At 43.0% G+C, this 24897-nt stretch overlaps 1 protein-coding gene across 1 annotated transcript in view; it reads left to right on the forward strand.

Annotated features, from left to right (window-relative positions):
- The window catches only part of RGL3 (ral guanine nucleotide dissociation stimulator like 3), a 40475-nt gene that overhangs the window by 14147 nt on the left and 1431 nt on the right, over positions 1–24897 (forward strand). The window contains exons 5-15 of the mRNA XM_060759777.2: positions 4467–4597; positions 7702–7917; positions 11041–11144; positions 12034–12118; positions 13091–13183; positions 15122–15199; positions 16010–16042; positions 16211–16332; positions 17850–17939; positions 19907–20051; positions 23557–23706. Coding sequence (XP_060615760.2) covers positions 4467–4597; positions 7702–7917; positions 11041–11144; positions 12034–12118; positions 13091–13183; positions 15122–15199; positions 16010–16042; positions 16211–16332; positions 17850–17939; positions 19907–20051; positions 23557–23706 — 1247 coding nt within the window. The remainder of the gene's footprint in view (positions 1–4466; positions 4598–7701; positions 7918–11040; positions 11145–12033; positions 12119–13090; positions 13184–15121; positions 15200–16009; positions 16043–16210; positions 16333–17849; positions 17940–19906; positions 20052–23556; positions 23707–24897) is intronic.

Below are 24897 nucleotides of genomic sequence, written 5' to 3' on the forward strand. Positions count from 1 at the left end.
ATGTCTTACATGCCCTGCGGAAAGCTGATAAGTCCCGCAAGGCACGGCCTTCAGGTGGCAGAGTATTCCAGAGCGATGGTGCCACTGCTGTAAAGGCTCTGCGTCTGGTTGCTGTTAGATGCAAGATCTTGACACTGGGAATTTCCAACAAATCTTGGTCCTCAGACCAGAGGGATCTCTGGGGTTGGTAGGGGGTGAGGCGGTCCCTCAGGTACATGAGCCCCAGACCATGCAAGGCCTTAAAGGTGAGTACCATCACTTTGAAAGTGATCCAGTGCTCAATTGGTAACCAATGCAACTGTAGTAAGATTGGTGTTATGTGGCATCTCATCGGAATTCCCGCAAGAAGCCGAGCAGCTGCATTGTGTACCAACTTGAGCTTCCGGATCACCGACAGAGGAAGGCCAATGTAGAGGGCGTTACAGTAGTCCAGTCTTGAGATGACCGTGGCCTGGATCACTGTAGCTAGGTTGTCCCTGGACAGGTAGGGGGCCAGCCGTCTAGCCTGCCACAGATGAAAAAAGGCGGTTCTGCTAACGGTGGAGACCTGGGCCTCCATTGTCAGCAGAGGGTCCAAAAGGACTCCCAGACTCTTTACCAGCGATGACGGGCGTAGCGCCTCACCATCCAGGGTAGGCAGATGGATATCCCCACTGCCCAGTTGACCCAGCCATAGGATCTCCATCTTTGCTGGATTCACCCTCAACCTGCTGGCACGCAGCCATCCAGTAATGGCCTCGAGGCACATCTTGGTTTGATTCAGGATTTTCTATAACACTAGCCATCCCCTGCCACACGTTGCTGTGTTTTGTTTGTGTATATATGTGTATATGTGTGTGTATATATTTGTGTACATGTGTATATATGTGTGTTTGTGTATGTGTGTGTGTGTGTGTGTGTGTGTGTGTGGTTTTGAGCATGTATTGTAATATATTTTTTGATTTTTGGCTTTTTAAGTCTCTTCTATTGGGGTCCCTTTCAAATCTAGGATACTATATCTCTCTCTGTGTGAATAATATCTATCTATCTATCTATCTATCTATCTATCTATCTATCTATCTATCTATATCTATGGCTGGAGGGCTCTTTGTCAGAAGGACTTTGATTACGTTTTCTTGCCCTGATGAAGGGAGTTGGATTAGATGACCTTGAGTATTATCTCTTGGTCATGGGGGTTCTGTGTGGGAAGTTTGCCCCAATTTTGTCGTTGGTGGGGTTCAGAATGCTCTTTGATTGTAGGTGAACTATACATCCCAGTAACTACAACTCCCAAATGTCAAGGTCTATTTCCCCCAAACGCCATCTGTGTTCATATTTGGGCATACTGAGTATCCCTACTAAGTTTGGTCCAGATCCATCATTGTTTGAGTCCACAGTGCTGTCTGGATGTAGGTGAACTACAATTCCCAAACTCAAGGTCAATGCCCATCAATCCCTTCTAGTGTTTTCTGTCGGTCTTGGGAGTCCTGTGTGCCATGTTTGGTTCAATTCCATAATTGGTGGAGTTCAGAAAGCTCTTTGATTGTAGGTGAGCTATAAATCCAGGTAACTATAACTCCCACATGACAAAATCAATTTTTTGAGTGATGGTTACTCCTTGGGTAGTTAGGTGTCTTGTGGCCAAATTGGCGGCAATTCATCAAGTGGTTTTTGAGTTATGTTAATCCCACAAACGAACATTACATTTTTATTTATATAGATAGAATGTGTGTGTATGTGTGTGTGTGTTTGTGTGTGTGTGTGAGAAAAAGAGAGAGAGAGAGAAATAATTCTGGCCCTTTTAACTACCAAAATTGTCCGATCTGTCTCAGTTAAACCAACAAAATATCCTGATTCAGTAACACCATGATAAAGATTAGGCTTACACGCTCTTGTACATTATATAATTATAGCACTATGGCTCTCCTGTAACTGCTGTGGTTGCAAGCTAGGTAATCCTGGGACGTGTAATTTAGGGAGGATCACTTAGCACTCAAAGCCAGAGAACTCCTCTACTGCCTCCCCAAAATATAAATCCTAGGATTTCACAGGATCAGTCAGGTTAATGTGGAACCATACTGTGTGTAATGTGATAGAGCTCTTGAATTATCATATTTTATTTCCCAAATTAGATGATGTAAATTAGCATATCATTAGAAGCTGTGCTCCCTTTAGAAAACTGTGAGCAATCGCTGTTGATTGGACTGTATTCTCTAAGGCAGGGGTTCTCAGACATTTAAAGCTGCAGAGCCCTTTTTGAAGGAAAAGTTTCTCCTAGACTAGAGCTTCCAAAAATGTTTGGACACAGGAGCTGCCTTGCATTTTAAAATTTGACAGATGGGCCAGGCCAGTGGCAGATGGGTGAAGAACGTTTGTGTGAACTAATTGAAAAAAAATTACAGATTCTTATGTATACATATTGTTTGTAGTGCAAAGAAAGAAAGAACAATACAGTACTGTTTTATTGTTTTAATGATTGTTTTATTGCTCATGGATGCATTTTTTAATTTGATTTATGTCTAATAGTAGTGCATAATTGTAATTGTTTATACTGGCATGGAATTTTTGCCATTACTTATGTGTAAACCGCTTTGAGTCCCCCTCAGGGTGAGAAAAGCGGTATACAAATACTATAAATAAATAATAATAAATAAATAAATGTATTTACAGTATTTATATTCCACCCTTCTCACCCCGCAGGGGACTCATTGCGGTTTACAGTGTACATATACATGGCAAACATTCAATGCCATAGACACACAACATATATAGACAGACACACAGAAGCCATTTAACATTCCAACTTTTCATGAGGGTATTCTGGCCTCCAGGGGAGCTGTTGCTTCACCATCCATTTGTGACACTGATGAAGTACTTCCTCATACTTTGCATGCTTGCTGGAGATTTTTATGGTGTCGTAAATTAGCCTCCCCGCATAAGCAGTACCTAAATTTCCTACTTGACAGATGCAACTGTCTTTCGGGCTGCAAAGGTTGACAGCAAGCTACACAAATTGGTCGGACACTCACTCCGACCTGGGCTGGCTTCGAACTCATTACCCTTTGGTCAGTAGTGATCGTAATGCAGCTGGCTCCCAGCCAGCTGTGCCACAGCTGAAGAACAATTTTAACCAACATAAACTTACTGATGAAGTACTTCCTCATTCTTTGCATGCTTGCTGGAGATTTTTATGGTGTCGTAAATTAGCCTCCCCGCATAAGCCGTACCTAAATTTCCTACTTGACAGATGCAACTGTCTTTCGGGCTGCAAAGGTCGGCAGCAAGCTACACAAATTGGTCGGACACTCACTCTGACCCGGGCTGGCTTCGAAGTCATGACCTTTCGGTCAGTAGTGATCTTAATGCAGCTGACTCCCAGCCAGCTGCGCCACAGCTGAAGAACAATTTTAACCAACATAAACTTACTGATGAAGTACTTCCCCATTCTTTGCATTCTTGCTGGAGATTTTTATGGTGTCGTAAATTAGCCTCCCTGCATAAGCAGTACCTAAATTTCCTACTTGACAGATGCAACTGTCTTTCGGGCTGCAAAGGTTGACAGCAAGCTACACAAATTGGTCGGACACTCACTCCGACCCGAGCTGGCTTCGAAGTCATGACCTTTCGGTCAGTAGTGATCTTAATGCAACTGACTCCCAGCCAGTTGCGCCACAGCTGAAGAACAATTTTAACCAACATAAACTTACCGTAACAGTATTTTATTTATTATTTATTATTTATTTCGAGAGCTTCTACCCCGTCCTTCTCAACCTCCTAGGGGGGACTCAGGGCAGCTTACAAAAGGCACAATTCGATGCCTAACAGTTCACAAAATACAATATAACAACAACAATTATAACTAGTTAAAACAATAAAATTAATACAATAGCAGCAATAAAATCATCTTGTGGTCAACGTTCGCCAATTCATAAATCCATAGTCCATCCAGCATTATCATTGTCCTTTCCTACTCTGGACATCATTGTCCTTTATCCATCTGCCAGCTTACCCAAAAACCTGGTCTCATATCCAGGTTTTTAACTTCCTTCTGAAAGAGAGGAGGGATGTTGATGACCTAATTTCCCCGGGGAGTGCATTCCACAGGCGAGGGGCTACCACCGAGAAGGCCCTGTCCCTAAGTGGAAGATCCCAGGGGCTGCCCAGCCTTTGCAATAATAATAATAATAATAATAATAATAATAATAATAATAATAATAGCAGCAACCCAGAGGCTATCCAGTCCAACCTCCTTCTGCCTTCAGAAAAAGCACACCCAAAGCACCCCAACAGATGGCCACCCAGCCTTTGAAACAACAACAATAACAATACCAATAATAATAAGAGGAACAACTCTAGGGAACATATAGTACAACTTCCTTCTGCCTTGCAGGAAAAGCACAAAGTGGCAGCGGGGAGGCCTTGCAGGGATTTCTCTTAAGGTGTCATTTGTCCCCTATTGCCCATACTCTCGTTTTATGGCACCACAGGAGAACCTGCAGAAATGAGACTGCCACAGGTGACTGGAGAAGCAGTTGGGGCAGTGGGATGTGAAGACATGCCAACCTTGCTGGCCTTTTCCGTGGATGAAGCGGCTGAGCAGCTAACCCTAATGGATGCTGTAAGTAAGATCCCAAGGAACAGGGACTGAAAAGAGACGAAACTTGATATGAAGCTAGCTTTGCTTGTATGGATTAGACCTCAAAACCTGGGTTCAGCTTCCAAACCTAAAAACTAAACTGTAATGGCTGATAGATATCAGGCTTCCAAGCCATTCTTTCAAGTATGTACCCTTTTTCAGAGAAGTAAATTGATGACTGTGTAATGGAATCATGGAATTGGAAGGGACCACATGGGCCATCTAGTCCACCCCTGCCATGCAGGAATGTATAACTAAGGGTGCATCTACACCGCAGAATGAATGTCGTTTAACACCACTTTAACTGACATGGCTGAATGCTATGGAATCCTATCATTGATGAGGCACCAGCACTCTTTGGCAGAGAAAGTTAAAGGCCTTAAAAAACTACAACTCTAGGATTCGATAGCATAGATCCATGCTAATTAAAGTGATGCCAAGCTGCATTTATTCTACAGTATAGATGCACCCTAAGCCACACCATGTAATCTCTATTTAAAGACTTCCAAAGAAGGAGATTCCATCACCAGAGTACAAGCAGTCCCCAAGTTACGAACAAGATAGTTTCTGTAGGTTTGTTCTTAAGTCGAATTTGTATGTAAGTTGGAACAGATACATTTTTGAAGTTTAACTCCAGACACACACATACATGTCCAAAGCTCTTATTTATATACTAGCCGTCCCCTGCCACGTATTGCTGTGGCCCACATGGGGTTCTGTGTGGGAGGTTTGGCCCAATTCTATCGTTGGTGGGGTTCAGAATGCTCTGTGATTGTAGGTGAACTATAAATCCCAGCAACTACAACTCCCAAATGTCAAGATTCTATTTTCCCCCAAACTCCACCAGTGTTCACATTTAGGTATATTGAGTCTTCGTGTAGTTTGGTCCAGACCCATCATTGTTTGAGTCCACAGTGATCTCTGGATGTAGGTGAACTACAACTCCAAAACCAAAGGACACTGCCCACCAAACCCTTCCAGTATTTTCTGTTGGTCATGGGAGAACTGTGTGCCAAGTTTGGTTCAATTTGGCGGAGTTCAGAATGCTCTTTGATTGTAGGTGAACTATAAATCCCAGCAACTACAACTCCCAAATGACAAATTCAATTTTTTTTAGTGAAGGACATACATTGTTAGGTGTCTTGTGTCCAAATGTAGTGTCAATTCATCCAGTGGTTTTTGAGTTATGTTAATCCCGCAAACGAACACTACATTTTTATTTTTATTTTTATTTTTATATTTTTATTTTTATTTTTATTTTTATTTTTATTTTTATTTTTATTTTTATTTTTATTTATTTAGATAGATAGATAGATAGATAGATAGATAGATAGATAGATAGATAGATAGAGTAGCTTTGGATAGCATAGGGAAGGATTAACCCCCTTGCGTTGTTTGTTTTGCTGTCTGTGCCCCTGTTCAGAAGGTGTCACACCTCTTTTTGTCCTTGTGATAATTGGATTTTGAAAAATTTGGCTTGTTGTGGAAACAAAGATTGGCAAGAAAGCTTCAGAGGAGACACCTTTCCCCCCTGATAACTCCTCCAGGAGTAAATTTCTTTTCCTAGAGGTAGATTCCTCTCACTTCCTCTTATCTCATTCCTGCTTGTAACTGACTAATTTGTATGTTGGATGTTTGTAGTTCGGGGACTGCCCGTATTGCACTTTCAGACTGATCCTACTGCCAGAAAATTATTGCTAACTAGCTGTACCCGCCACGTGTTGCAGTGACCAACCTTCCTCTTTTCCCTCTTTCTTTCCCTCCTTCCTTTGCTCCCTCTTTCTTTCCTTCCTTCCTTCCTTCCTTTTCTTTCCTTCTCTACCTCTTTCCTTCCTTCCCCCCTTTTCTTTATCTTCTTCTTTCTCTCCTCTCTTCTTTCTCTACCTCTTTCCTTCCTTCCTTCACTTTTTGCTTCCATCCATCCTTCTCTCTTTCCTTCCCTCCCTCTTTCTATCCTTCTTCCCCTCCTTCCTTTGATCCCTCTTTCCTTCCCTTTTTTCTTTCTCTCCTTCCTTCCTTCCTTCCTTCCTTCCTTCCTTCCTTCCTTCTCTACCTTTCTTCACCCCCCTTTTTCTTTTTCTTCCTCTTTCTCTCCTTTCTTCATTCTCTACCTCTTTCCTTCCTTCCTCCGCTCTTTGCTTCCATGCTTCCTCCACTCTTTCCTTCTTTCTTTCCTTCTCTCTTTGTTTCTTTCTTTTTTCCCTCCCGTTCCTTCCCTACCTCTTCCTTCCCTTTTTCTGTGTCGTCATTTAGCTTTTTGTCATTTAGCTTTTTTGGGTTTTTAAGTCCTTTCCACTGTTTTTTTTTTGGGGGGGGGGGGGGGTTATGAGTGAGGGTCACTTTTTGATCTGTTACGGGTATAGTGTCCAAATTTTGTGTCAATTCATCCAATAGTTTTTGAGTTATGTTAATCCCACAAATGAACATTACATTTTTATTTATATAGATATTTAGGTGGAATCTATATCCTAGTAATTTGAATCCATTGGGCCATGTTCTTTTGCAGAAACAGACACTACGCTCACTCCATTTTCTATGTGAAATCCCTTCTGGTATTCAAAGATGGCTATCATATCACCTTCAGTCTTTTCTTCTCTACCTATGCATACACATTTCCCTAGGCTATACATCATAGACATTACAGCAGTGCTCCTGGTGCCCTTCAGATGTAAGAGACTGCAGCTCATGTCATCCCAGTTCATGCTGGTTGGGATGATGGGAAGGGTACTAGTTTGAAGAGTGCCATCCTATAGAGATCTGAACTTGGGCTGTGAAGACTCTCTGTCTTTGCAATGGCTTGATTTGGGGTGCAATCTGATGGCCCTAGAATCATAAAATCATGGAAGAGACCTCATGGGCCATCCAGTCCAATCCCCTGCCAAGAAGCAGGAAAATTGCATTTAAAGCACCCTCGACAGATAGCCATCCAGCCTCTGTTTAAGAGCCTCCAAGGAAGGCACCTCCACCACACTCCGGGGCAGAGAGTTCCACTGCTGAACGGCACTCACAGTCAGGAAGTTCTTCCTAATGTTCAGATAGAATCTCCTTTCTTGTCCAGATGGAATCTCCTTCTCCTCCTTTCCCAGAATCTCTTTAGAGCAGTAAGGCTCTTCCACTGCCTGGGCTGCGTTTGGTCTCAGCGAGACAAAAAGGAAAATCAGCACATTGCTCCCAGTGTCCGTGCTACTGTGGCCCAGTTCAATGCCGTCACCAACTGTGTCATAGCATCTGTGCTCGGAGACCTGGCACTGCGAAGTCCCCAGCGTGCACAACTATTGGAGAAATGGATCTGTATCGCCCAGGTAGGTCTGGCACAGCAGCAGAGGGGCGGGTGATGTGAGTCATCAAGGATCAGGAATATTCAATTTAGGAAGAGAAAGAAATATAGCAAATGTGAAACTTTAAAAAAAAAATCAGGAGTATCCCATGCTACTTTAGGGGTTTCTAGGATTTGTGTTCTGAAAAATTAATTTTAACTAGCTATGAATAAGCCTAATCTTGGGGAGCAAGGGAATATCAAGCTTTGGAATGATTCTTTGCAATTTTTGTGACACATCTTCTATGATCTGTAAATGATCCAAGCAGGGAATGTTGTGGTGGTATAAGCTTTCCTGATGGTAAAGTTTAAGCCGTAAGTGGAAAGTATAGCCCAAAATGCATGGGGCAGGAACAACGTATTCCCTCTTAGGATACTTCCCACTCAGGCCCGTAGCCAGGATTTTGATTCGGGGAGGGGCATTGAGTTTGGGGGGGGGGGGGCTCAGGATCTACCCTAGCAAACCTTTGTATCATTATCCCAATACCCCCATGCATATGGGATATATTGAGCATGGTGATCAGATCATGATATGAATAAACATAACAGTTTAAATAATATACCAGTAATGCCTTCTCACGGACTACCCTGAGAATTTGGGGGGGGGGGGGGGCTAAAGCCCCTCAAGCCCCCCCTGGCTACGGCGTACCTGTCTGAACGTATCTCCTTCTACGTCCCACCTTGGAGCTTAAGATCGTCTGGGGAGGCCCTGCTTTCAGCCCCGCCTTTGTCTCAAACACGCTTGGTGGGGACGAGGGACAGGGCCTTCTCGGTAGTGGCCCCCCGCCTGTGGAATTTGCTCCCTGAGGAAATTAGGTCATCGTCATCCCTCCTCACCTTTAGAAAAAAGGTTAAAACGTGGCTGTGGGACCAGTCCTTCGGGCAATCAGGTTAAAAGACAATTGATAATGTTTGACTATGGCATGGAAAAGGATTTGGATAAGTTAAGCAGAGTATTCATTAGCAGATGGCTAGCTAAACAGCCACCAGACGGGCAATAGCTAATCAGAGTGTAAGTATACTGTTTTAATCTTTATTTATTAATGTTCATGTTAATTGTTATATTTGTTATTCTGTATTCCGTATTTTATGATGCCAATTGTAAGCTGCCCTGAGTCCCCCCTGGGGTTGAGAAGGGCGGGGTAGAAATGTTTGAAATAAATAAATAATAAATAAATACGGGCCTGTTCCCACTCATGATTTAACATAGAGAGGGAATGAACAGATGACCTTTCTTCAACCCAGTTTTTCACAATGAGCGGATATTCACAATGAGTGACTCTGATGGAGATCATATTGACATGTCATTGTGATGTGTGGTGATAACATAGTTACAGTGTTTTAAATGCAAAATCTGAATCAACAGCTACTTGGTAACTCAGTGTTTATGTAAATATATGTAATTCATTCAGTATATCTATTGTAGTTACAACATTCATACATCTAGGGCTAACATAAGTCAAATAGTAAGCACATTGAATGGTCTTAAAATGAGTATTAACTGGTTAAAGAATTGTAATTTAGTCAGGACGTGTCTTTAGCTGAACCAACACTTTTCAAACTGGCCCAACAGTACAAAAGCTATATTGACATTCTCAAGGAGGGAAGCAAACCCAAGCATATGTGCCTTCATACTGTTCATCAGCTTATGGTAACCCCATGATTTATTGAAGGCAATAAATATTCATATTTGGTTTGCCCCTACTTACCTCTGAATTAAAACGTACAGCTCCTGTTTTTCCTGGGCAGTGCATCAGCCAAGTAATAACCAGATTAGCTTTTAGCATCATAGGGGATCAACTTTCTCCAGGGCATTTAGTCCTATGAAGAAAAACTACAATTTACGTATTAAGTAAAAACAAACAAATACACTATGTAACAACGATTTCTGTAAATGCCATTTCCGTGTTGGTTCTACCATAAAACATAGAAAAAGTTTATTGAACTGCAGGACATCCTGCAGCACATTTTGCTATAGTTTTTCAATGAATATCTCATAGAGTCTCGACCAATTCCACATAGTTTGTGGCAACCATAAAAACAAAGTTTCTGGAGTATAATAACTACTTTCAAAGTAAGCATCAAACAATTAAACAGGAAATAACACTTTTCAAAGCAGAAACAGAAAATGTTTAACATTTTGTTACATAGTGTTATTATTAGAATGATTAGGTGATCTTAATTTGTTTTTAATTGTTAACATACCAGAAATTAAATCACCTATCTAACCAATGTTCCTCCCAGTCCTAATACCCTCCATTAACATTGGTTTAATTTTATTTATTTTTGTCGTGTCAGGAATGACTTGAGAAACTGCAAGTCGCTTCTGGTGTGAGAGAATTGGCTGTCTGCAAGGACATTGCAGGGAATGCCCAGATGTTTTGATGTTTTATCATCCTTGTGGGAGGCTTCTCTCATGTCCCCGCATGAGGAGCTGGAGCTGATAGACGGAGCTCATCCGCCACTCCCCGGATTTGAACCTGCGACCTGTCGGTCTTCAGTCCTGCCACAAAGGGGTTTAACCCACAGGGGGCCTCCTCTGCTATAGATGATATAGTAATATTATATTATATTATATTATATTATATTATTATAATATAATATAATATTATTATATTATATTAAATTATAGGGGTCGTGGTGGTGTAGCGGGTTAAACTGCTAAGCTGCAGAACTTGCTGACTGAAAGGTCGGCAGTTAGAATCTGTGGGATGGGGTGAGCTCCTGTTGTTAGCTCCAGCTTCTGCCAACATAGCAGTTGGAAAACATGCAAATGTGAGTAGATCAATAGGTACTGCTCTGGCGGGAAGGTTAATGGTGCTCCATCAGTCATGCCAGCCACATGGCCTAGGAGGTGTCTACGGACAACGCTGGCTCTTCGGCTTAACCCACTGTGCCTCCGGGGGCTCCTATTGGTTTAATTAATTAATCAGCTAATCAAACCAAACAGGTTGTCAACTGTGCTTCAAACGAAAGGGCTTTTCCTACACTACAATTCAATATGTTCAATGATTATCATGTAAACCTTGTAGAGAATCCCACCCTATTTTACTAAGTGATATCTATTGTTCCCTGTCCGAAAACCTGAAATGCTACCTTGGCCCTCCAGCGGTGCCGGGACCTCCGCAACTTCTCCTCACTCCATGCCATCCTGTCTGCTCTGCAATCCAACTCCATCTACCGACTGAAGCGTACCTGGGCTGCTGTCAACAAGTGAGAAACAGAGGAAATGTTGGGCAAAGTATCCTAGGATATACTCTGCTTCTCCATCTAAAGCAGTGGTTCTCAACTTGTGGGTCCCCAGATGTTTTGGCCTTCAACTCACAAAAATCCCAACAGCTGGTAAACTGGCTGGAATTTCTGGGAGTTGTAGGCCAAAATACCTGGGAACCCATAGGATGAGTACCACTGACCTAGAGCAAGCTCCAGAATCCAGTTTTGCAACCATACTGAGTTTAAACTTTTAATTATATAGTACGATGTGTACAAAGTACAGTTATCTTGTTAGTTACTCGGTCATTAAACATGAAGATGACACAAATTAGATTTGAGATCCCTGGCTCCATCATGCAAAGCCTTTTCATTACCATTTATATTTGCAGTCAGACTTCTTAACAGGAAGTGAAGATGCTGAAATCTATATATATATATTTACATATGGTTTCAAGCACTCTTAATTCATTTTCAGGAATTTACTGACTTATCTTCACAGCCAGCAACTTAAAACTGGCTGTAAAGATTGGTTCCTTGTCTTTGGCAAGAAATAGATCAGCTTCTGTTAAAGGTCAACAAATAAAGCACTTGAACACCTAGTGAAGTGGACATGTTGGTAAAGGTGGGACAAAAAGGTCCGCTGCGGAAATGGAGCCCCGCAGAGTCCCACCAGAAGTGGGCTCCTGTGGGGTTCCATTTCCACGGTGCATGGAAATGGAACCAAAAATCCGTCTGATGAGGTCCTTAGAGATACACAACCTGTATTCTTCACAACTGAAGTAATACATCTGGCTGCCTAAAGAGGTCACTAGACGTCTAGCATCATTATATCCAGGTTGTGAAAAATAGACATTATAATCCCACTGATGAAGTTCTGTTTATCCCACAGAGACTCTCGGGGAGCCTTCCGAAAGCTCTCACAGATCTTTTCCGAAGATGATAATCACTTGAATTGCCGAGAGATCCTGCTGCAGGTAGTTGAAATGTGTCTGTTTTATGGCTCTCTACAGCTGCAATACACCATCGGCCTTCTTCTTGGGTGCACCACCTACCTTCTCTTGAGAACTTGTGATGTTAGTGAGAACAGTTGCAGCTGGCTCTGGACAAGTTTCAGGCTTTCCTCTGATTTAGCTTAAACTGGAGCAAGGTCATATTAAGCTGGATCAGCCATGTGCACCAATCAATGTAGACGCACCCTTTGATTAAGGCAGAATCTAGTGTATTGTCAAAGGCTTTCATGGCCGGAATCACTGGGTTGTTGTAGGGATTTTTCGGGCTATGTGGCCATGTTCTGGAGACATTCTCTTGTGATGTTTCGCCTGCATCTATGGCAAGCATCACTCACTACCTCTGAGGATGCTTGCCATAGATGCAGGCAAAACGACAGGAGATAATGCCTCTAGAACATGGCCATATAGCCCGAAAAAACCACTACAAGTGGTTTGAGCACTGGGCTATAACTCTGGAGAACAGAATTTAACACCCCGCCCCCTGGCCATGAAACTGATAGGGTGACCTTGGCCAAGTTACACTATCATCCTCAGAAACCCCCATTTTTGTTTTTTGGGGGTTTTTTGTCGTGTCAGGAGAGACTTGAGAATCTGCAAGTCACTTCTGGTGTGAGAGAATTGGCCGTCTGCAAGGACGTTGCCCTGGAGACTCCTGATGATTTGATGTTTTATCATCCTTGTGGGAGGCTTCTCTCATGTCCCTGCATAAGGAGCTGGAGCTGGTAGAGGGAGCTCATCCGCCTCTCCCCGGATTCGAACCTGCGACCTGTTGGTCTTCAGTCCTGCCGGCACAGGGGTTTAACCCACTGCGCCACTGGGGGCTCCTAGAAACCCCCATGATGGAGTTGCTATAAGTCGGCAATGAAGGCACACAACAACAAATGTCTGATATTGCCTCAAGTTTGCCTTTTGATTCTCTTGTTTTGTTTCCAACAGGAATGTGGGCTTCAGGGCTCGTGTGATGGTTGTCACAGTCCTCAAATGTCTACACAAGCATCTCTGAAGCTAAAACTTCAAACCAAGCCATTGGTAAGAACTATTTCTCCCAGTCCAGTGTGAACATCCAAACTGGTCCTTTGAGTCCAAGGGGTAAGTTGCATGAAAGGGTTTGGTGTACCCATTAGATTGACAGTCATTGTGACGTGCAATATGTGAACTACAGGGTAAGGCAGCATAATTTCCTTTTTAAAAATGCGCACCATTCAGTCGGTGGAAGACATAGCGGAGCGGTGGTCTCGTTCGAGAGGCAGGAGAATATAGTGTTTTGTCCTGACACAGTTCAGTCGCCATCATGCGTTGGAACAGTGAGGAGCGTGCTTTTGCCATTGAGGCCTACTTTTCGAGCGGATTTGGAGTGGCCGGCCCGCCCTCCAGATTTGGCCCCTTATGATTTTTTTCTATGAGGTTTTTTGAAATCCCGTGTTTATGTGAACCGTCCAAGGACCCTACAAGATTTGAAGACCAACATCCAGGAAGAAATTGCCAATATAACGCCTGCTATGCTGGCAAGAGTCATGACAAACCGTGACAGCAGCTGCTGGAAATGCAAAGCACACACTGGTTCCTTTCTACCTATGTGGTGGAACTGTGTTAAAGCTAGAGATTTCTGGAAGGATATTCATAAAATAATACAACAAGTTTTGAAAATAAGATTTAAGTACAAACCATAATACTTTTTATTAGGTATTTTGACTTTGTTTTAGACCAAAACTAAGACAAACTTTTGATCTACAAGATGACAGCAGCAAGATTAACGTATGCAAAACTATGGAAACAAGAAATCACTCCAACCAGAAGACTATGGGCACTAAGACTATTACATATAATGAATATGGACATATTGACATATCAAATCTCATGTCACTCCCCAAATCCCAAAAAAGAAAACGGACTGGACACCCCTGAAATGTTTTTTGAAAAATGAAAATCTGGAAATAATAGTAGAAGAAGCTATTATATGAATGACACAGAATGACTGAATTCAAACTTTAAAAGGACTAGCACTATTTAAAAAACTCTCTTTTACTTTTACCTTAGACTAGCCGTCCCCTGCCACGCATTGCTGTGGGCCACATGGGGATTCTGTGTGGGAGGTTTGGCCCAATTCTATCGTTGGTGGGGTTCAGAATGCTCTGTGACTGTAGGTGAACTACAACTCCCAAATGTTGTAGTTTGGGAGTTTGGGACTACTCCCAAATGTCAAGATTCTATTTTCTCCAAACTCCACCAGTGTTCACATTTGGGCATACTGAGTATTTGTGTAGAGTTTGGCCCAGATCCATCATTATTTGAGTCCTCAGTGATCTCTGGGTGTAGGTGAACTACAACTCCAAAACTCAAGGTGAGTACCACCAAACCCTTCTAGTATTTTCTATTGGTCATGGGAGAACAGTGTGCCAAGTTTGGTTCAATTCCATCGTTGTTGGGGTTCAGAATGCTCTTTGATTGTAGGTGAACTATAAATCCCAGCAACTACAATTCCAAATAACAAATTCCATTTTTTTAAGTGAAGGACATAGATTGCTTTGTCAGGTGTCTTGTGTCTAAATTTGGGGCCAATTTGTCCAGGGGTTTTTGAGTTCTGTGAATATCACAAACGAACATTACATTTTTATTTATATAGCTATTAATTCTTCAAGGCGAAGATAGGAAGAACTAAATTTCTGTTCCACACTTGCTCTATTTTAGGAATTTTTTCTTTTTTTTCCTTTTCTTTTCTCTCTCTTCTTCTTCTTTTAGAAATTAGTTTCTGACTTTATTTCCCACTTTTCTATACTCATGAAATGTCCCCACTCTTTTATTGTATCACTACAGATTTTTTTTCCTTCAGAATAAAAATTATAATTCAAAAAAATCTTGATCATAAATAAATCTCATCTCTTAAAATGAGGTTGGAATTGCAATGAGATGGTGTGCTGGGGAGAAGAAAAGGAACAAGTGAGTAAATCCATTTGTGGTTTCTTCAAGGCTCCCACCATCCCATACCTGGGCACCTTTTTAACTGATCTCATCATGCTGGACACGGCACTGCCAGATTTTGTGGAGGTGAGTATATATATGTGTGTGTGTGTGTGTTGATGGGAAATGGTTGCTATAGTGCAAAAAGTAACATTTAGTTGGAGCAGACATGGACAATCTTCGGCCCTCTGGGTGTTTTGGACTTCAACTCCCACAATTTCTAACAGCCGGTAAGCTGGCTGGGATTTCTGGGAGTTCAAGTCCCAAACACTTAGAGCAGGGGTCCTCAAACTACGGCCCGGGGGCCGAATACGGCCCTCCAAGGCCATTTACCCGGCCCTCACTCAGGGTCAAACTTAGTCTGAAACGACTTGAAAGCACACAACAACAACAACAACAACAATCCTATCTAATCAGCCAAAAGCAGGCCCACACTTCCTAATGAAATACTAATAAGTTTATATTTAAAATTGTTCTTCATTTTAATTATTGTCTTGTTCTAAAGTGTTTTTTGCACTACAAATAAGATACGTGCACTGTGCATAGGAATTCATTCATATTTTTTTTCAAATTATAATTCGGCCCTCCAACAGTTTGAGGGACTGTGACCTGGCCCTCTGTTTAAAAGGTTTGTGGACCCCTGACTTAGAGGGCCGAAGTTTGCCCGTGCCTGTCTTAGAGAAAGGAGAGGATCTGTTTGTGGGATTACAATTGTGGGCTAGAGATGAATTGCATTGCTGATCTTAAAATGCCTACATGGATACAAATATTGTTAAGAAAAAGAATATAAATGGGGTAAAAGAAGGAGAATGCAAGCTGGAAAAAAGTAGGGGAAGAAGAGAAATAACAACTGTTTAAAAGGACCATCACAATCTTTTTACTTCTCCAATTCTTCAGGGCAACCTCATCAACTTTGAGAAAAGACGCAAGGTAAATGTTAAGCTAAAGCACCTGACACTTGGTGGCAGTTTGTGGGGGCCCGTAATCTCTTTGGGAACAGTAGGGCATGAAAGTGGGCAATAGAGGAAAGCCTAAATGCCAGGAATCAGAAAGGGACTTCAGTGCCCATCCACCTTGCTGGTTTGTCTTCTTCCTCAGGAAGCCGCCATCCTCTTCTTGATCCATCAGCTGCAGGAGTCATGCCAAGGGTACAGCCTCCATCCAAACCCTTCCTTCTGCAAGGCTTTTCATCAGCACCTACAGCTTTCAGAGGAACAGAGGTAGGGAAGAGAAGAAAATGCTTCACTGAAAAAGAAATCATTAATGACAATTTTCAAGCCAAAAAGGAGGAGCCCAGTAGCTCTGAGGGCCAATTTCACCTGTGAAGATGTGAACTCAACGATGGACAGGGTATAGGGATTTTAGCTTTGAAGATCCCCACCGCTATCACCAATTGCGAGGAGGTGCTTGTGTGTTGCTGAGGTTGGCAACGGCAGGCCGTAATATTGGAAGTATTTTACCTCAGGCACTTTTTAATCTCACCGCTGCCACCAATTGTACAGATGTGGATGTTATGGAGGGAATTTACCTCAGGCCTCATTTGTGTAGAAGAGTATATTATGGAGGAGGCCAATTCTTATTAGTAAATTAAGGTAACTGCCACCAACGTGAGGTATTTGAGGTACCACCGATGAGATCTGGCTCTACAGACACAGATTAGTTGAGATGAGACGGTTTTCAACAAAAGATAACAAGTTTATTGTGTACAAAGCTTATAGTTGCAGGCTGTTAAATAACTTATGGAACTTTGAATATCACGTGGTTTATAATACAGTCCACTCTTCCAGATAACACCGCTTGTGGCTAACTTTCACTGAGGTGAAGCTCTCTAGTGAACAATGTTTCACTACTATAAATAGCCTTTCAATTTGATCTTCCCTCGATCAAATCTCTGATCTCTAGTCCTTCCTTAACTAGGGATCTTAACTAGGCTTCCTTTAGTCTTCTTTGACTAAAGAATCTGGCCAGGTTTCTTTCTTCAGCCCTCCTAGACTGAAAAAACACCAGCCGCTCACACACAAGCCTCTCTCTCAGGCCTTTCCAAGCCTCACTCTCCTGCTTTTTAAAAACGCACATAACTTTTCCTGCTTGGCTCTGCCCACTTCTCCCTCTCATGAGCTAGCCAGCCTCGTCTCCTTGGCAACGCTCACTGTGGATTCAAACCAGATGACTCCAGTTTTAGCTACTGTTACAAACACAAATACATACTCTAACAGTTAAACACAAACATAATAACAATGACTTCTGCACACACCCTTAACCTCCAAGTGCTGGCTATCTCTGTCACGAGCTTTAAATAAACTTAAATAAGTGAAGTCTCAAAGATTTGGCTTCTTCAGAATGATAGTATTTGAGGGGATCTACAGAACCAACTGCTAGGCCCTCCACCACTAACTACCATCAACTGCAAAACATGATACATGACAATTGTTCTCCAACCCTTCCTACATATACTGAAATACATGATGATTTTGTAATAATTGTACCTCCCCCACACATCTCTCATCAAGTTCATGGAAGGCTAGTAGAACCCATGAGCTAAGGAGGAAAGGAGCAAGGGAAAGAAAGCTGGGGGGGGGGGGGGATCCCTGACTGAGGATGGGACTCCAACACCTTTTGGGAAATCGGGGATAGGTGTCAGAAGAGACAGGCAAAAAACACCAAAGAAGAAATATGCAAGTGTACACTTGGTGGACTTTTTGGCCAGAAGATATGTGTTTCTGATTTCTCCCTAAAGTTACCGGATTTCCCGTATGATCGAGCCACCGGCAGATTCTTGTCCCAACTCTCCAAAGCTGCATCGCAGCCTGACCAAGCGCTTCAGCTCGTAAGTCAGCTCTCTGTTTCTGGGAGTGGATTCGGGGGAGAATAGCATTGCTTCCTGTTTGCCCTGGCTTGTCTGCACATACCATGTACATCTTTCCAGCAGTTGTCTACTTGCTGTTGTTGTTGAGATAGAAATAGCATCTGACTTGGGCATTGTCCCTCTCCCAGTTTCACGTTTTTTTTAGATGCCCTGACATGGTCCTGCTTTTGCAGTTGAGCCCCTCTTAGACAAAACTGATAAGGGAGGAGTGAACTCTGTAGCCACTTCATCACACTAGGTGAAGAATTCTGGGGTTTGTAGTTTAGTGAGGTTGTTAAAGGTTCCTCCCTAAACTACAAACCCCAGAATTCTGCAGGAGGCAGAAACCGGATTTTAAGTGTTTTTTTTCTCTCTACTGTGATGAGGCTAGTTCAGAAAGCATAACTATGAATAGAGTGTTTCTTTTTTCAGACTCCATTTTCTGAATTAAATAAAAGTAAATGGACCATTTTGAGCAGGCCATTATTATTTCACACCTGAGAATTAGGAGAACTGGAGTGGAAAGGCAAGGCCAAGTGGTGAATTCATTGCAGATCATAACATATACCGTATATTCTGGTGTATAAGACTACTTTTTAACCCAAGAAAAGTCAGGGGTCGTCTTATACACGGGAGTCATCTTATATGCTGGAGTAGCCTTATGCCCCCGGTGGCGCAGTGGGTTAAAGCACTGAGCTGCTGAGCTTGTTGATCGAAAAGTCGCAGGTTCGATTCCGGGGAGTGGCGTGAGCTTCCGCTGTCAGCCCTAGCTTCTGCCAACCTAGCAGTTCGAAAACATGCAAATGTGAGTAGATCCATAGGTACCGCTCCGGCGGGAAGGTAACGGCGCTCCATGCAGTCATACCGGCCACATGACCTTGGAGGTGTCTACGGACAACGCTGGCTCTTCGGCTTAGAAATGGAGATGAGCACCACACCCCAGGACTTAATGTCAGGGGACTACCTTAACCTTTACTAGCCTTATGCATGGGGGTCATCTTAAATGCGGGAGTAGTCTTATACACCAGGAGTCGTCTTATAGAGCGGGTGCTGAAACTTCCAATCCAGATTGGAGAATCTGCAGTTGCCATATATGGTGGGGGGAGCTCAAAAATGGCAGTGGCCGCGTCCCTGCCGTATGCAGCGACTGTATGAAAGCATTAAGGACGATGCTGTACAAGTACGACGGAAGAAAATCCATTCATCAAGATTCGTGGACTTAATGCAGTCCCGATGGTGAAGTGAAGGGGCACCCCATCGGGAAGATGTAAGTGAAGGGCGGAGCAAGTTGCAGGCATCCGAGGCGCCCGGGGTATGGAAAAAAGAGATAGAGTGGCTCTGGGCCCAGAAAAACACAACTCTTTCACCTATCTAGACCGCCCTTGTAACCTATTACTGTACCTCCTCCTCTGCCTCTCAGATCTCACTCCTGAAGACTGCAATGAAGCGGTGCAGGTGCGCATGTGCGAGATCGGAGAGGCAGAGAAGGAGGTACAGTAATAGGAAAATTACCATATTGAAATCAAATCTGATGCATTTTAAATTTTTTATTTGGTGTGTGTTGGAAGAGGGGTAGTCTTATACGGCGAGTATATCCCAAACTCTATATTTTAACTGGAAAAGTTGGAGGTAATCTTATATGCTGGAATATACGGTACTGCTAATTCCAAATTCACATTCTGTACTTTCATTCATGCCAGCCTGGTGCACTAGTGTCTGGTGCCAGGATGCTTGACAATGGAAGAATATTGTGTACTGCTGGCATTAGCCTGAGTAGTGATGATTGAGAGAAGGAGTGAGAGGCTCAGTTTATGATGAAATGCTGGATGTAAGCCTTGTGTCTGACTGTGCTCTAAGGTAAGGCCTGGGAGAAAAAAGTACTTGGAGTGTGTTATCCCCTTCTGCTATTCTGACAGCTATTTCTGCCACCTTCTCCACTTTTTTTGCAGACTCCTCCTTGGCACAGAGACGTCTGCCTCTCTTCCAAGCCCTGAGAAACCTGGAATGTCACCTCTGGGCTCCTGTAGCAGCCCAAACACTGGAGATGTATCCAGTGCCCCTTGCTCCCCAACATGGGGATCGCCAACTATCAAGGTGATGCCTTTATTTGTCTCTAGAAAACGCCTACTGAGGCCCTCAAGGTAAAGGTTTTCCCCTGTCATGAAGTCCAATCATCTCCAACTCTGGGGTGTGGTGCTCATCTCCATTTGCAAGCCGAAGCGCCGGCGTTGTCCGTAGACACCTCCAAGGTCATGTGGCCAGCATGACTGCATGGAGCGCCCTCAAACTGGCCTCTAATTTGGAAATTCACAGGTACAAGTGCATGCAATAACAAGTGCATGGCAACACAAAAGTAGTATTAAAAAAAGAGTCAGCATGTCACTGTAAAAGGAAAAGGGGCAGGCTGTCTAACACAGTAGCTGTCTTGGCAGAGCTCTTCCAATATATTATCCAGAAGACCAAGGTCACTTGTGCCTTCTTCAGGAAGGATTTTCATGAGATCTTGGAGTCCTCATGGACAGCAAGTTAATCATGAGCCAACAATGTGATGTGGCGGCAAAAAAAGCCAATGGGATTTTGGCCTGCATCAACAGGAGCATAGTGTCTAGATCTAGGGAAGTAATGCTACCCCTGTATTCTGCTTTGGTTAGACCACACTTGGAATATTGTGTCCAATTCTGGGCACCACACTTGAAGAGAGATATTGACAAGCTGGAATGTGTCCAGAGGAGGGTGACTAAAATGATCAAGGGTCTGGAGAACAAGCCCTATGAGGAGCGGCTTAAAGAGCTGGCCATGTTTAGCATGAAGAAGAGAAGGCTGAGAGGAGATATGATAGCCATGTATAAATATGTGAGAGGAAGCCACAGGGAAGAGGGAGCAAGCTTGTTTTCTGCTTCCTTGGAGACTAGGACGCGAAACAATGGCTTCAAACTACAAGAGAGGAGATTCCATCTGAACATGAGGAAGAACTTCCTGACTGTGAGAGCCGTTCAGCAGTGGAACTCTCTGCCCTGGAATGTGGTGGAGGCTCCTTCTTTGGAAGCTTTTAAACAGAGGCTGGATGGCCATCTGTCAGGGGTGATTTGAATGCAATATTCCTGCTTCTTGGCAGGGGGTTGGACTGGATGGCCCATGAGGTCTCTTCCAACTCTTTGATTCTATGATTCTATGAGAGGGCACTACTATCAAAGAAATTTCACACTTTTATTACGAGCTATTACATTTGTAATGGTGATGGAGCAAAAGGCGAGTGATTGCAATGAGTAGGCACAATCTCATGAGCATTACTAATGTAATTTCCTTAGTCAATGCCAAAATACAGCATCAGTGTGGTCGGCCGGTTCAATTTTTTGCTACATAAAGTGTCTTGGAAATGAACTGATTTCACACAACTATTTAAGTTAAAAGAAACTATACACACCACCACTATGAGAGTTTTTCAGTATATTTTCCTCCAATATTGAATTATGAGAAACAGGAATGGTACGGGTATGATTTAGTAATAAAGTGATTTGTCACTAGGCTTTCTCCTGTACGGATTAAGGCAAGAAACATTTTAATTTCAGCAGTATCAAATCTGGGATGCATACTAAAAAAGCTGGTAATACTTATCCGCAAATCATGGCTACAACCCTATTCAGGGATTCACTTCTGGGATAGTGTCAGCTGAGGTTTGATTCCAGAACCAAAACACATTGATCTTAGGTCTCATTACACTATGTAATATAATTTGGAAAAAAATCTGTTCCTGGTTTGAAAGTGTTATTTCCTGTTTAAATATGCCGTACTTAGAATCATAGAATCATAGAATCAAAGAGTTGGAAGAGACCTCATGGGCCATCCAGTCCAACCCCCTGCCAAGAAGCAGGAATATTGCATTCAAATCACCCCTGACAGATGGCCATCCAGCCTCTGCTTAAAAGCTTCCAAAGAAGGAGCCTCCACCACACTCCGGGGCAGAGAGTTCCACTGCTGAACGGCTCTCACAGTCAGGAAGTTCTTCCTAATGTTCAGATGGAATCTCCTCTCTTGTAGTTTGAAGCCATTGTTCCGTGTCCTAGTCTCCAAGGAAGCAGAAAACAAGCTTGCTCCCTCCTCCCTGTGGCTTCCTCTCACATATTTATACATGGCTATCATATCTCCTCTCAGCCTTCTCTTCTTCAGGCTAAACATGCCCAGTTCCCTAAGCCGCTCCTCATAGGGCTTGTTCTCCAGACCCTTGATCATTTTAGTCGCCCTCCTCTGGACACATTCCAGCTTGTCAATATCTCTCTTGAATTGTGGTGCCCAGAATTGGACACAATATTCCAGGTGTGGTCTAACTAAAGCGGAATAGAGGGGTAGCATGACTTCCCTGGATCTAGACACTATGCTCCTATTGATGCAGGCCAAAATCCCATTGGCTTTTTTTGCCGCCACATCACATTGTTGGCTCATGTTTAACTTGTTGTCCACGAGGACTCCAAGATCTTTTTCACACGTACTGCTCTCGAGCCAGGCGTCCCCCATTCTGTATCTTTGCATTTCATTTTTTCTGCCAAAGTGGAGTATCTTGCATTTGTCACTGTTGAACTTCATTTTGTTAGTTTTGGCCCATCTCTCTAATCTGTCAAGTAGTTGTTATTCTCCAGAAACTTGGTTTTTGTGGCCACCACAAATTATGTTGAAGTGGTTGAGATTCTGAGGCCCTTTCCACACTGCCCCTATATTCCAGGATCTGATCCCAGATTATCTGCTTATCCCAGATTATATGGCAGTGGAGACTCATATAATCCAGATTAAAGAAAATGTGCTGCAGGATGTCCCGCAAAAAACGGTTTTTGTAGTTTAACAAACTTTTTCCATGTTTTTATGATAGAACCAATTAGGAAATGACATTTATAACCCAGGAACAAAAATCATGTTACATAGTGTTATATACAATTATGCCCCTTATAAAAATGGCAAAATCAAGCTTTTAAGCCATGGATGGTTGAATCCGTTAATACAGAAAGCCTACCACACCTATTAAGTTATAAAGACTCTCTAGGATGCATACTCGGTGGCCTTATTTGAACAAACTAGTTTATGTTTGTGCAGGTACAGCTGTACCAGGAGCTCCAATTTTGTTTGCTTTGCATTGAATGTTTGTTGTAGTCCTAAGTTTCAGGGACTCTGCAGATAGGTGGCTTCTTTTGACTGCAATCATAGGGCAAGCCACCTGTCAATTATTGTTAGGTTCCCTGGTCCTGCCCCCTTTTTGGGTTTTGGAAGGAATAGGAGCCATTTTGGGTTAGTCCACACAGAGAAGCCTTTCATGCAGGACATAATGAGAAGCCACACAGAGAAGCCTTTCATGCAGGAGCTCCTGTAGAAAGCTTCGTCTTCTATGGCTTGGCCAGGAGATATACAGCCTTACAGCTTGGCCGGGGAGAAAAGGCCCCATAGCTTGGCCGAGGATTTTACAGCCTTTCAGCTTCTGTGTGGTAATGAGACCAGCATATCAAATCCATGGCCTCCTCTTTCTGTAAGCAGTTCTGTGCTTATTGCATAATAAGTATACCAGAAAACAAAGATCTCATCTCCTGATGTCATCTATTCCTCTTCCCTTTCCCAGAACCTACCTGCATCTCAGACCAGAGCCTACCCTGTGTTTGAGGTGCCTCTGCCGTCCCCCACCTTGAAGCAGAGAGGGTCAGAAGCACGCATCATCCGTGTCAGTATGGACAATGAGCATGGCAATGGCAACCTTTATCGCAGCATTGTGGTGAGTTGATAAGTGGGATTGAGAGCTTTTGCTGATGAGATAGGACCTGCCTTTGCTGATTAGATAGGATTGTTGTTGTTGTTGTGAGGTTTCAAGTCGTTTCAGACTTAGGTTGACCCTGAGTGAGGGCCGGGTAAATGACCTTGGAAGCTCGTATCTGGGCCCCGGGCCTTAGTTTGAGGACCCCTGGTCTAGAGGTTTGCCACAGTTTGAGTATTTCCTGCACAGAAGGACTCAATTGAGTATAATATTAAAACAAAATATATAAAAATATAAATAGCAACATGTATATGTAAGATTCAGATTATGACCATAGAGAAGGAAAGCTTTCAAGTTTGGACTGGGCTTCCATTTGGCATGCAGTGTCACAGGAATTAGTCTCCATTACAGTACTCCCTCTATATTTTCAGGCTTAAGAGCACAGGGTCCCCTCAAAAATGGGGACAAATGTGAATCTAAATAAAACTTATACTTTTTTTTTACTTAAGAGGACACATCTCAAGGCATTTCTAGATCTTCCAGGAATTGTGCAAGAGGACTTGGATAGCCTTGAAAGATTTTTTTTTCATTTGTGTAGAGGGCAGCGGCAGAGGCAGCAGCAAATACATTATTCTGCAAATTCTAATTCTAATAATTCTAAGAAGAAGAAGAAGAAGAAGAAGAAGAAGAAGAAGAAGCAGAGGCATAACACCTTTGCTCAGATGATTAATTGGAACCTTACTTACTTACTTACTTACTTACTTAGGCAATCCCTCGTTGGCCAAGCAGGATAGTCTTCCAGGATCAGTATTCTGGTGGGTCCGTAGGTGACTGTGGAGCCCAATTCTTGATCTGCATCTTCTCCAGCAGTGAGGGCATTGGTGTCCAGGTGGAAGGCAGTCTCGGTCAGGGTTCTCTCTTTCACCCTCCATTCATGCCTCTTCAAATTCTGCAGCACTGCTGGTCACAGCTGACCTCCAGCTGTAGTGCTCAAGTTCTCAGTGTCTATGCCAGAGTTTTTAAGGTTGGCTTTGAGCCCATCTTTAAATCTCTTTTCCTACCCATGATATGAGGATTTAAAGATCGAACTGCAAAGTCTCTGGCACAAGCCAGTCAAGGTGGTCCCAGTGGTGATCAGCACATTGGGTGCAGTGCCTAAAGACCTTGGCCTGCACTTAAACACAATTGGCACTGACAAAATTACCATCTGCC

This window comes from Anolis sagrei, chromosome 2 (genome assembly GCF_037176765.1).
Source record: "Anolis sagrei isolate rAnoSag1 chromosome 2, rAnoSag1.mat, whole genome shotgun sequence".
Lineage (NCBI taxonomy): Eukaryota > Metazoa > Chordata > Lepidosauria > Squamata > Dactyloidae > Anolis > Anolis sagrei.